Below are 12997 nucleotides of genomic sequence, written 5' to 3' on the forward strand. Positions count from 1 at the left end.
TCTAATCTGTTGGTCAAATAAGCTTATAATACTTAAACAGCATTCATCTTCAAGTGACATTTCATACGTTTTTTATATCTTTTTGTGTTATTTGCAATAGTTCTGTGTAGTTCTGAGTGTCATTGCTCAATTAGTGAGTTTTGTTATGTTGTTGTGTGATCTGGGAAAGTGATTTTAAAATTATAAATTTAAATAATAGGAGTGTGCACCAGTAATTGTATTGTTGTTCATGTACAAGACCAACCCGTGTCTGCCAGATTTCATGAAGAAAAAACAAGAGTTGATCATGACCTGCTATTTAAGCATCAGGATCAACCTAACATGTTGGTAAAACACCACAAGGTTTAATTATACATTATATGTATAACAACATTACATTAGCCAGCTGGGTGGGTTTGGGTAGAAATCTGGGTTCAGCTTTGGTCCAAGATGTGTAGTTTGTGAGGGGCCTTTTGATACAACAGAAATCCACAGATCGTGGTTATTATTATAATTATTCTGCTTTTTGAATAACTAGCCTCCATTCTTACCTGGTCTTGCTCCCCTCCCCCTTCCTCGTCATAGTTCAGCACATTCTCACGTGTGCCCTCCCAGCCGTCACGGTGCGCAGCCACATGATAAACACCTTCTTTTAATCCTTTATAACTCCTCCAGCGGGTCCATAGAAAAATACCCAATAGGAGCACTGTATGCGCACATGGGAATGGGGGGGAATGGTGAGAATCAAACAAACTCATAGCAAAGATCTGCCAGTAAAGGAAAGAACATTTTTACAACAAATGACTTACCTTCTTTGCAGTTTCTGTAGTACCGTGACTAAACCGCGATATGAACTATCATTAATGAAACATGTATGGAAATACCACCAAATCTCAGTTGATGAAATGAAGCTGAACCCTGTCCCGCGTTTCAGCAAATTAAATAACCATGAAATGCTCCATTCCCAATCTGCGTTCATGAAGATTCTACATTTTGCAGTATGTGCGCTTGACAGATGGCTTGCTTATTAAAATGTTTTGAATATATTAGAAGTGAGTATAGTGATTCCTAGTCTTTCCGCATTTATTCAGCTGTCCCAATACTTAAAGTTAACAATAGCTATATATTATAAAGCACACTTAATATGTTCATCAGCTACCCCAGTGTGGTGTCTTATAGACAATACTGTGTATCTACAGTATGTGTAACACACTGTCAATGTGGCATGCCAGTGACACTGTACAGACCAGCTGGAAAAGCTGGAATCCCCACAAAAATCCCCTCAAGTAATTGGCAAAATGGTAAACATTTGTGAAATTGAAGGACTTTTTGAATATCCCATGCACATCATAACTGCACAAATACCATTTACAGTGCTTTAAATGTAACAAGATATGAAAAATGCTTTGCAATAAGTGAGGAGAATTCCTGTCTTATTACAAATGCCCTAACACATCGTGCTGGTTTCTGAAGTCATCAATTATTATAGCAAAGGTATATATTTTTTTAAAAAATCATTATATACAGTACATTTAAACAACATATACAGAAATCAGTTGTGTGACAGACAACGAATATACACAAATAAGGAAAGACATTGAGACTGATGAGCGATAAACAGAAAGTGATGAAAATCAGAAATAAGTGAGAGAGACAGATAGGGGATTTGAGACAGACTTTTTTTATTTAAAAATGATTCCAGGCACAACGCAGTGCGATCATGTATCCTTAGAACTGGCGTAAGGCATTACATAATGTAGTGAAATAATTGTTTCCTCATTCCCACAAAAATGTAACATCCAACAAAGATGACTATGACCTTCAATAAAAAATATAAATCTTTATTTACAACATATACAGGGCTTCTAGTGTAGAAAAAGCAAAACCTTAAAAAAAATGACTCTGCAATGAAACACAGATTTGTTTTTTGATTTAAACTGGTGAATACATTCTGACAGTATTGTTACAGGGGTTTGTTTCCCTGGGGGTTTATTATTGTATTGTGCTATTACCGGTCCTTCCTGTCTGCTGTCCAATTGCAGGACGTGTTTAGACCGGATGTAATTAAAAGCTAGAGTAAAAGGGGATACTGTTCCTGTTCCAGTTTGGTTGATTGCTTGCAGGCTTATACAGTAGTGTGGATTCACCGTGGATACACGTTCCGTGCTGGAGCTAGAGCAATTCACAGGTGTTGAAAGGTAATTGTACCAGCATCCTGTTACTTAATAAAGCCAGTTCAGCATTACAATAACTGTTGTTGTGTGGATTTACATACGCTCGCCTCAATAATATTAACATTATATAATAATAATCTACAGCACGACAGTATATATATACTTTTCAGTGGCACTTTAGACAACGGCATGAATAACCATGCAATTACATTGTAGTAACTAGGACATTACTAGTGGTCCCTGCTCTTAGACGTTGACTACTGTGTTATTACATGAACAAATTGATTATTATTACATGGAGTTATTATTAGACGACTATGTATGCCCCATAACATAAAAGGCAACCATCTTTTCTATTTACCAAAAAAGACTTTCCATTTTCCATTTTCCAAACTTCATTTTAAGGTTTACTCCAGTCTGCAATTTAAGCTAAGAATGTGGGCAGGTAGACTCACGTTTGTCTGTATTCTGACTATAATTCCAAAAATACTGGCAGCCAATTAGCTGCAATGTTTATGTTTGCTCTTCTTGGTTTCTTTCACAAATTTAACCCATGGTACAAGGCAACTGATATTGTAAATAAAGATCCCTTTAAAATCAAAGGTAATGGATAACACATTAAAGGGGAAGACAATAAACCATTTTTGCACATGCCTAGGACTCAATACAAACTCTCTCTGCAATAGCCCCAAAAAACTGAACTACAGTGCAGCACATTCAGAAGAATATCACCTTCAGCTGGGAATTAGTTCTGTGTCTAGTCTTTATCTTGACGTAGAGAGAACAAACTATTGCCCACAATAAATTCCCTGGATGTATCCGCAGACAATTCTCAATCTGTCTGTTTCTAACCTTTGAACACATTTTAAATGTATCACTCCGAGCATGAATGTACTTTAAAATGAAGGATTACTTCTGGTTTGTGCAGCTGCCAACCGTTAAGGGAAAAGCAGCAACGAAAAGCTAAACTGTTGGAACAGAAATCCTTTTTCATTTTTATTTGATTTTTTTAAACTGCTTCTTTGGGCCAAAATGTAACAATGAACTCCGAGTAAGGCATGTTTCCGGCAATGTGTGCATGTGTTGATAAATGGGATATTTAACAGTTTTAGAATTTTCTGTGGGATGTAGGAGTCTTTACAAAAGAGGCTTCTGCGTGGGGGTGTAGTGTTTGGAAGATTAGGATAAACAAATACAGCTACAAAACTTGTTTTGTTCAAGAAAAGCAAAACTTTTTTTTTTTTTTTTTAAATACCGAAGGATGGAAAAAAAAATTGCTCTGAAGATTTTTTTTTGATCAATTAAAAACTCCAATTCCTATCCGTGAAAATAAATCTGCATTCAGTGTCTCTCATTATGTAATGCAAACTTAACCTGGTTCAAGTCAGTGCTTTCACAATGAACAACAGAGGTAGATAGCCATTTTCACAGAAAAATATACAGACAAGAAACAGATAAGGTAAAGGATTAAAGGAAACAGGAGTGTCCAGTTTGTTAAGGAAACCAGTTTTCCCAACAGGAACACATCATGAGGGCCCACAAGGGTGACAGTGGAAATGACAAAGAAAAAAAGAAAATCACCACAGGTAGTACAAAATATAGTTGCCATAGCTACCTAAGAGCGCCAGAAAGCAAATGCAGATTGCGAACATGGAGCTGAAACTGAGCCCCACATCATCATGGTATATAGCCAGCGTGATTTCGCAGTGCCGGCCTGTGTAGCCCTCTGGGCAGTGGCAGCTGAATTTCGACGGGAACTGGGCGATGCAGGTACCATGGTGGCACGGCCGGTTGGCACACAAGGTGAAGACACAGAATTTGCCAGTGGAGTTCTCCATCAGTATGTGGCCAGTAGGGCATCTGAAATAAACAACACAACATCATCAGGTTGGGTGTATTTCTTTACCTCTTCTGCTACAACTCTCCCACTACTAGGCAAAGGGGCTTGTTCATCCCCTAACCAGTCTGTGAAGGGTAAAATGACATAAAATAAAAAAAAAAGTTTGTAATTAGCAGTTTAAGACCTATTCTCTTCTGTTCTTCTAGGCTAAAAGCCTATCCTGCAGACAAGCTCTTCTGGAAGAGGTAGAGAACATGGCATGACGATGCACACAGTCTTCCAGAAGAGACATTCCCCTCCGTTACACCCTGCGTTTGCAGGAGTGCTATCTTTGTCAAGAGAAAAGCAGATGTTTGGTAGTCAATTCACCTGTTATACAAATGGAGCAAGAGACAGCCTTTTACAAAGAGCAACGTACACTGTTATTGATGCGTCATTTTGGTAAATTGTTTAGACCCTTTAGATTTAACTGGGTTTATTTTGCAGAAGGTATCCTTGTTCTTCATCTAACATGAAGATCTTTAGCTGTATTTCCTGGGGTGGAACACGCTCCTTTGCCAGTTTCTTTTGAAGGTGTCTCTGTCTGTTACCTGCAGTCGTGCATCCTCCAGAGGTCTACACAGACAAAGGGGGGGCTGCACTTGTTCTTCTTACAGGCGTCAGAGGAGCACCCCAAACTGACTCCCTGAGCGCTCACGATGGACGCCAGCTCCGTCCTCTTGGAGTCCAGAGGCACGTAGCGGTTATTCAGCCGGAGATCCCGCATACAGCCTGACGGGACCAGAAAACAGACAGACGCAATGATTATGAACTGCTACTGCCACACCAGTGTAGTTTAGCATGTTATACTAAGATTTTCATGCATTAATACCTCAGCATTAGTACGGGACAGAGACAAGACACAGTTTAAAAAAAAATAAAATAAACCCTGTTTAATATTAGTACTATAGATTATAATTATTATGACTGTTTAAAAACACCAGATTTTCTATCTGTGGGCAGCAGTGTGGTGTAGTGGTTAGGGCTCTGGACTCTTGACTGGAGGGTTGTGGGTTCAATCCAAGGTGGGGGACACTGCTGCTGTACCCTTGAGCAAGGTATTTTACCTAGATTGCTCCAGTAAAAACCCAACTGTATATATGGGTAATTGTATGTAAAAATAATGTGATATCTTGTAACAATTGTAAGTCGCCCTGGATAAGGGCGTCTGCTAAGAAATAAAATAATAATAATAATATAGGGTGTCAATGCTAATACTGTTATGCAATGGGTGTCACTTACATTCTTCTTTATTCTTACAATCAAAGCAAAGCCTACAGTAAGAAGCTGGCTTTTTATTCCCCTAGCTTAATTGTTACAAGTTGAATACTAAATGATGGATGGTTGGAGGTTCAGGGGAGTTATTATTGCTTTAGTTTACTTAATGGGTTTACATTGTATTCATTATTTTAAAGAGGAAAACACTGATTTTTTTATTGCTAAACCCTCTCCTTGGAAGTAAAAAAAGCTACTTTCCCATTTCTGTCGTTCCTTTTAGATTTCCTTTTTTTAACAAAATAATTCAATGATTTCAAAAACATGTGAAAGAATACTCAGGCATCTCAATATAAACCTTTTTTTTTATTTATTTACAACGGTCTGCCTTTGAGTCTAATGAATAATTCAGTTGTATGAATTAGTCATGAAAGCTGCATAAATAAAACAACAGAGCAACACATTTATTGTGAAAAATACTAAATAAATAAATCAATCAATTAATAAATGAATACATCTGTGACCAAAACAAAACAAATAGAATAAATAATGGGTCTCTGTGAGATTGAATATTTCTCTACAGAAGAAAGGGTGTTATTGTTATCATACCAGTTTGATAACATTTACTAAAAAGCTAAGTAGTAACAACTACACTAATGCCACTTCAGTAGGATTTAGCTCATTAAACATACATGTTTAAACACTACTTCAATACGCTGCATTTTGAGTAGTGGCTTTGACCTAGGAACTAAAAACCTTAAATGGGATACACCAAAAGAACCATACTGTGGAGCTAAATGAGTAATTTATGGATAAAGAGCCATCGGTTGGACAGCCCTGACTTACACTATTATAGTCTATGCATTCTAGCGCCTGTCTTCTGGCATTATGAATATTTAACCTTGAATTACTACTATGCTTTTACTACCACTGCAAACTTGTACAAGGGGAGCCCAAAGTACCTTGAAAGCTCTTGTTGTCACTGGTGGGGAAGCCATTACCGACCACCACTGTACTAGGGTCGATGACAATCTCTCGGCTTGTTCCCAGAGCTGAGCTGAGCTCCCTCCGCCCCACTCCTCCATTCAGACGCAGGGTAAACTCGTTGTCATGGCGATCCAGGTGCACCATATTCCACTCCCCATTGTCAACCCGGTAGGATGGCAGCTTCATGCTGTAGTCTCCATCTCCGAGATTGTAGAACACTGACAACAGCCCCTCGAACACCTAGCCAAAAAACAAACAAATTCGCTTAGTGCACTCATAGGGCCCAATTAGTTTAGAAAAAGCGTTTTGTGGAAGTTAATCTATGCAATAACGAAAGCAGTAATTAGAGTAAATACGGAGCAATTTATATTTTATTACTTGCCATCTATCAAGAGCAGCGATATATATAAACATCTGGCTTTTTTTTTTTTAACTACTCAAAAGAGAATGGAATGTTATACAATAGGTGAAACATATTCCTCTCCATGACTTCCAGAGTGGGCTCATACCTGCCTCAGATAAAAACTGAGACTGCCGTCCCAAACTCACTTGGTTCGTTCCTCTTTCTCATTTTAGCATTAGACTGCTGGCAGCATTTGTGTCGGTGTCTGGCTTAATATTTTATCTCTGTCAATAGAACATTCTTCACGTCAGTCTTTAGTCAACTTTTCTATTCAGTACTTTCTGCTAGAAGGCCAGTCAATGGACAGGTTTTCCTTTAACCATGAAGATTCAACATTCAATTGTCTGTTAGTAATATTTACTGTAATTTGTATTGAATATTTGCAGTTTACACCAGTTCTTAGTCCCAAACTGGGATATATCAATGGCTACAGAACTAGGAGCTCATGTATTTATTATGAGGCACAGACTGGTGCAGTGTCTGTGCGAATTACTTCATGTGCATTACTAAAGATTCCGCTTGATAAACTGGAAAACTATTTTAAAAATTAAAAGAATCTTATTAAGCCCGAAAGAGGCCAGGGGGTCTGATGGATTCAGGCTTAACACAGGAGGACTTTTATGTTCAGAGGGGATACAATAAAAGGTCTAACTGACTGAATGGAATGTAGTGCATTGCACTGGAATTTTAAGCATGCATTGCATCTTGTGGTTAATGGCTATTTAAACACATGCATGTCAGAGACTATTGTTTAGCTGTCAGTTTGCTAAGAGGGCCGGAAATAAATGGGAGCGCCATCCCTTGAGACAAAACTTATAAACTGTGACTTATTATGTAAATGGAAAACTACTTTAAAATATTTGTACATTTGGGCTGTTCATGGAAATGTAAAGTTTGTTAATACCTTGCTAAAGTCATTAATATCAATTCAATTCTAATACCATTTTCATGGAAAGACCCATTAGCTTAAAGTTGCAGGTCATGTAAGTTTGAGCCAATGAAAGTTAACTGGCTATATCAATGGTCTACGCTAGTATGGCCTACTATATAGCAATCTACAGTATATACCACTGATTAAAGAAGTACCAACCCTGGCTTTAAAATATCAGTAGTCCTTTTCTTGTGCTTTCTATACCTAATCACTTCCTGTGCTGTAGGTCAGTTCCACTGCAATGTCCCAGCTGTAATCAGAGAATGTGGTATACAGCACAAGACGCAATTAGGTATAAGGAAGCAGCAGTTTAATTTTTGGTAATCTATAGAAAAAAATCTATGAACATTTTCATGAAAGGAGGTGGGAAGGCAGTGATAAGGGTTGCTCATGATGGACTCACTTCCAGTCTGACATACTCGGCTCGCTCTTTTGAGGCCATGCTCATGATGACACTGCTGTGTTTGCGGGTCCGGATCAAGACTTGCAACTGGGTCTTCCTGGCAGGCAGCGAGGCAGCCAGCTGGTACTGGATGTAGCTCCTGCCATCTAGCGAGTACTCAGGGGTCACTGCCAGACAGAAACAGGCTCTCTGGTAAACATGTCTCTGTAGCTCTTAGATACCTGCAGTGCAATACTAATACAGAGACTGTGTGCTTGTTCACTAGTAGGCATGAGGCCAAGTTGTGCAAGTACCTGTATATCAATTAGCAATATGGAACCGGTTTTCAATGGAATACCTGCCCTATTCTTTACTTAAAGAAATAACACATTATTAGCACTATCAAGGAACAACTCAAAACTCATGTAATGCCCCCTACCTGTTAGTTTTACAATAACAGTATTGTTTATTTTCTATTTTTCTTTATATTTAATAATGTAGTAGCAATGCCTGTAAGTAACGTAAGTAACGAGAAATGATACCAGCAGGCACACATCAGGCATGTCAGCAGTTTCCTAATTGCACAGGTGCTGAAGTTTGCAGGCCAGTGCCATCCACTGCACCGGCTCCTGCTTTAAATCACACTTTAAATCTCAAGCAGCTATGCTCGCTCATGCTAGTATATTATTGCTTAGGCACTCCAATAAAGAAGAAGTCTGCAGGTTGCCTGTGTGGCAGCTGTTACCTTTTTCACACTGGTGCCCGCTGAACCCTGGCAGACACTGGCAGCTGAAGGAGCCCCACTCCCCTTGGCACCTCCCTTGCTGTCCGCAGGACGGGTAGCCCATGCTAACACAGTTGCCATCGGTCACCACACAGCCCGGGGAGCTGTTCAATGACTCGGCTGGAGACCCAAGGTCATAGAACTGGGAGGGAAGAAGATAAAATAATTACAATACACATAGCCTTTTTTTCTATGCATTAAATTAATACATTTTTCAGAGACTTGATTAAATGTGTTCTTGATGCATCTTGAATATTGAATGAATATAAAGAAGCTTGGTATGGGTATGAAATATCACATTGTATTTTGTTTTCTGCTTCAGGCATCACTTCCTGATGATTTTATAAAAGAAGTTTAAAGCAACTCTGGGCTCTCAACAGTGGCTTCTCTCTATATACAGTTGTTACACCATTAACCTGCCCCCCTGCAACATTTCTACCTTGTATTTATTACCGATGTGCTTCTTACATGAACTAGGGGCACAGTGTTGCAGGGGGGGAGAGGTTAATGGTTACACTCTGGTGTACCAGCAGCCCTGTTTGAGAACCTTGTTGAGGCCACAGAGGTAGGTTTTAAGAATGCACCAGGATGTAACGAATGAAACCAAAAATGACATTCAACGCCGCTTAAACAAGAAGAAATATACTGTACATTAGTTAAGATAACTGTGATATTTCACAATGCCAAGTTTCCCTTTAGGTGGCCATAATGACCCAGATTAAAGATTAAAAATAATGAAAACTTCAACAATGATCAAGGGTTATATAACATTAATACTGAAGCCTATACTGGAAAGAGGCAGGGAAACAGCTTTTAAAACACCACAGATGAAAATATCGTGTTAATTCTTCAAGACAATGCATTTATTTTAAAGCCTAACCATTATTGCTGCCTTGTATCTCTGGCGGAATATCTTTGAAATATTGAAGCAGCTGCTGTTACATGAGTGGCAAGCCCTGCTTTTAAAAATAAACTCCCGAGTGATGCTGACAGAGAGGCAGTGTTCAAGCATAAGATAACACACTGAAACTTTAACAACATTTCCACTACTTAGCCTCGGCACCTCAATCACATCAATGAACACACCTTTATTTTCCTTTTGTTCATTATTATGCAGCATTTTTGCCTGCATCGTATTTTCACAGCAGCTCTCTTTACCTTGCTGTCCATGATGAGGTTCCGGATGCACCCAGTGAAGTGCTTGTGCTGTAGCTGAGGGTAGCTGTATGGGAGAGCCTCTTTAACCCCACCCAGCTGCAGCACCTGGTTCACATTGAGGTGCCTGAAAAAAAGAAACAAAAACACACGATTCAGCATCCTCTAACAGTCCGCCTCTCAATGGGAATTCAATGTTTTTGGTAAGCTTGTGTAATGGGCAGTATTGTGATACACTGCTGTTTACAGATCCTGTTCCCTGTCAATGAGATGAGACAAGCACTAAAAGCATTTAAACCATGAATGCAGGCGAGCCCGGCTCTTTTGCATTGTGGTTGAGATGAAAAGATAATTAAAGTTCCAAGACAGTGTGTACAACATATTGGTTACTGTTTTAGTTACTATTACCTGTCGTGATTAGGAGTTTCCCCTGTGACCTCACAGTTGGAGTGGTCCTCTGAAGACAGCCAGTTTCCCAGACCCTCGATCTCTGTGACTTCACCACTGCTGCAGTGGTCCAGAGTGAAGCGCACTTCCTGGAGACAATACACATTCCTGTTTACTTCAAGATGACGATTTGAATTTGGTGCAATAGCCTCTCTATTGGGGCTGAATATCCCTGCTATGGGATGTCGTATCTCTGTACAATGAAGGTGGTTGTCTTGTCTGGCAGATTAAGGCAGTACAGACAACCAACCCCTAACTATGTGGGCATCCATATAAACACTGTGTCGTTCACTAGGAACCTTTATCAAAGATTATATTGTTGAAAGCATAACAAAGTGTAGTACAACGTACAAGCATGGTAAACATCAAGTGAATATAGTAAAGAAAAGTTAAAAGCAGAGTGGTACACTATCATTCCCGTGGTAAGCATTTGAGAAGTTAAAATTACAAGTCAAGTAGACCCAAGTGGTTTAAATGATGGCCCCCACCTTGCTGTTGCCTCTCACATCCAATCGATGCCACCTTCTGTCAGCTGTGTTAACATGACTCGGCAGCTTTAGCACCAGTGTGCCTGAGCCATGGTTGACTTTCAGCGTTGGAGTACCGTTTATGAGCTCTAAGATATACAAAAAAAAATACAAATAAAAAAAATGATAACAACTTTTAAAAGGGCAACACAAAAGAGAATTGACTGTGACACACAAATTCTGAGCTCTTGTTGGCTTTTGACTTACTGCCTGTTTAGTTGGGGTCTAATCTGTAATACAGCACAGTATAGGAGGAACATTTGTCTTCTTTATTACTGTTATCAGTAAACAACATTTACAGTCGATCTGCTCGAATGTGAAATCTACTGCACTTTTGTTTAGTTTTATAGTACGATATAATTCCTTTACTGTATGTTTGCTCCATATTTTAGTCCACTCTACCTTACACTATAGACTATATCTATAAATTGTGTGCTACAGAACTACAGCAGGCTCATTGAAGATAAAAGACTTCACTAAATTTGCTTTCCTCTTTACGTGTACATTACAAGTAATTACAAGTAATGAATGCAGATGCCTTAAAACTGATCAAACAAGCAAACAGTTAGTTCTGCTCACTCTAATTGAGATTAATCATGATAGGATGTGTCATAAAATGCACTGGGGCTTCAGCTGCAAGTCATTACAGAGTGACTGAGAATTGCTTCAGCAGGACTAGGCTTTTTTTATTAATATTGTAATGCATTTTGACAAGAGCCAATTTGATACGTACTGTACTAAGATTTCTGCTTTCTACACAGGCTTCCTTTTAATCTTTTTTTTTTTCCCTGTCTACATTCCTCTTACATCAGTCCTGCTTTTAAAATGAGCTGCTGTATGTAAAAATAAAAAGAATTAACAAAGGAGCCAAAGACCTATTGCTCAATTACAGTGGAAGGGTACATAATTTTGCTTTTTCTTTAGCTCCCTATCAATATAGCTTTGCTGTATATATATCATTATTTGTTACAATTTAGTGAGTGTTGAGGATAACTACTTATTAATATATGAAATATATAATTTCATATTCTGTGTGTTTGTGTGTGTGTGTGTGTGTGTGTGTGTGTGTGTGTTAACCTCTGCTATTTACTTGAATGCCTGTCGCCACTGAGGGCCACCTTCAGCATTTCTCAGAGCAAGGCAGTGAAGGACAGAACAATGGTTCATATAGAACACCCGCTACAAAGCAGGGCTGAGAAACACAGACATTTACAGTAACCTTGGAGAAATGAAAAGGCCCCAAGGTTCAGTATGCTCTCAGCAATGTGGAAGATATTCAAGTTACTGTATCTTGAAAAATTCGTCAGAAATAATATTCAATATGCCAACAGTTCTATCAGTTTTATAATGAAAGACTTCACGCAGAACTACTTAATCTCCCTGCATGCTGCAATACTAAACAATAAGAGAGTGTACTGAATGGTTGCCATAGTGTTACCTAAATTGCTGCTTAAGTTATTGAAACTAAAATGTTTCCTTGGCATCTAAACTGTGTCAAAAAATGTCCATCTATTTATCATGAAATACCTATTGCAATGAAGTCTTCAGGGTCCCACAACCCAGGCTCTGCCACAGGCCCGCTGTAAAGAAGCAGCCCATCTGCAACCTCAGTGATAAACTCCAAAGAGAGGTGACTCTCAAAACAAGGCCTTAAGGGGGGAAACCAAGCATAGCCATTGCCATGGAAACCGTGTTTGGTCTGCTGGCAGTCAGGGCCTTCAAATTGAGGAGGACACTGACACCTGAGGAAACAAATAACACATAAACAAAAACATCAACACTTTTTTTATATATATATATATATATATATATATATATATATATATATATATATATATATATATATATATATATATATATATATTATATATATATATATATATATATATATATATATAAGCTCTAAAAACTTGTCACAACCTGTGTGGATTTAAGCCTTTGTGGCTGAAACCTCCTTATTTCCTATTATTTGAAAAAAAAATGCATGTATTACAATAGGAAATGATACTGCATTTCTTTTCCGTAGCCTCTCTATACTTCAATAAAATAATAAATGATTACTATATACTTACAAATATAAACCATAATGCACTGTATAAATAACAAATAAAACCTGTATCTGAGAATAATGTGG

At 38.4% G+C, this 12997-nt stretch overlaps 1 protein-coding gene across 1 annotated transcript in view; it reads right to left on the minus strand.

Annotated features, from left to right (window-relative positions):
• The window catches only part of LOC117425402 (neural-cadherin-like), a 47594-nt gene that overhangs the window by 1491 nt on the left and 33106 nt on the right, over nt 1-12997 (minus strand). The window contains exons 23-32 of the mRNA XM_058993802.1: nt 12391-12605; nt 10825-10952; nt 10298-10425; nt 9893-10016; nt 8696-8876; nt 7972-8138; nt 6210-6474; nt 4584-4764; nt 3769-4013; nt 531-685 (exon numbers count right to left, since the gene is read on the minus strand). Coding sequence (XP_058849785.1) covers nt 531-685; nt 3769-4013; nt 4584-4764; nt 6210-6474; nt 7972-8138; nt 8696-8876; nt 9893-10016; nt 10298-10425; nt 10825-10952; nt 12391-12605 — 1789 coding nt within the window. The remainder of the gene's footprint in view (nt 1-530; nt 686-3768; nt 4014-4583; nt 4765-6209; nt 6475-7971; nt 8139-8695; nt 8877-9892; nt 10017-10297; nt 10426-10824; nt 10953-12390; nt 12606-12997) is intronic.

The sequence above is a fragment of the Acipenser ruthenus genome, chromosome 20, assembly GCF_902713425.1.
Source record: "Acipenser ruthenus chromosome 20, fAciRut3.2 maternal haplotype, whole genome shotgun sequence".
In the NCBI taxonomy this organism is placed as follows: domain Eukaryota; kingdom Metazoa; phylum Chordata; class Actinopteri; order Acipenseriformes; family Acipenseridae; genus Acipenser; species Acipenser ruthenus.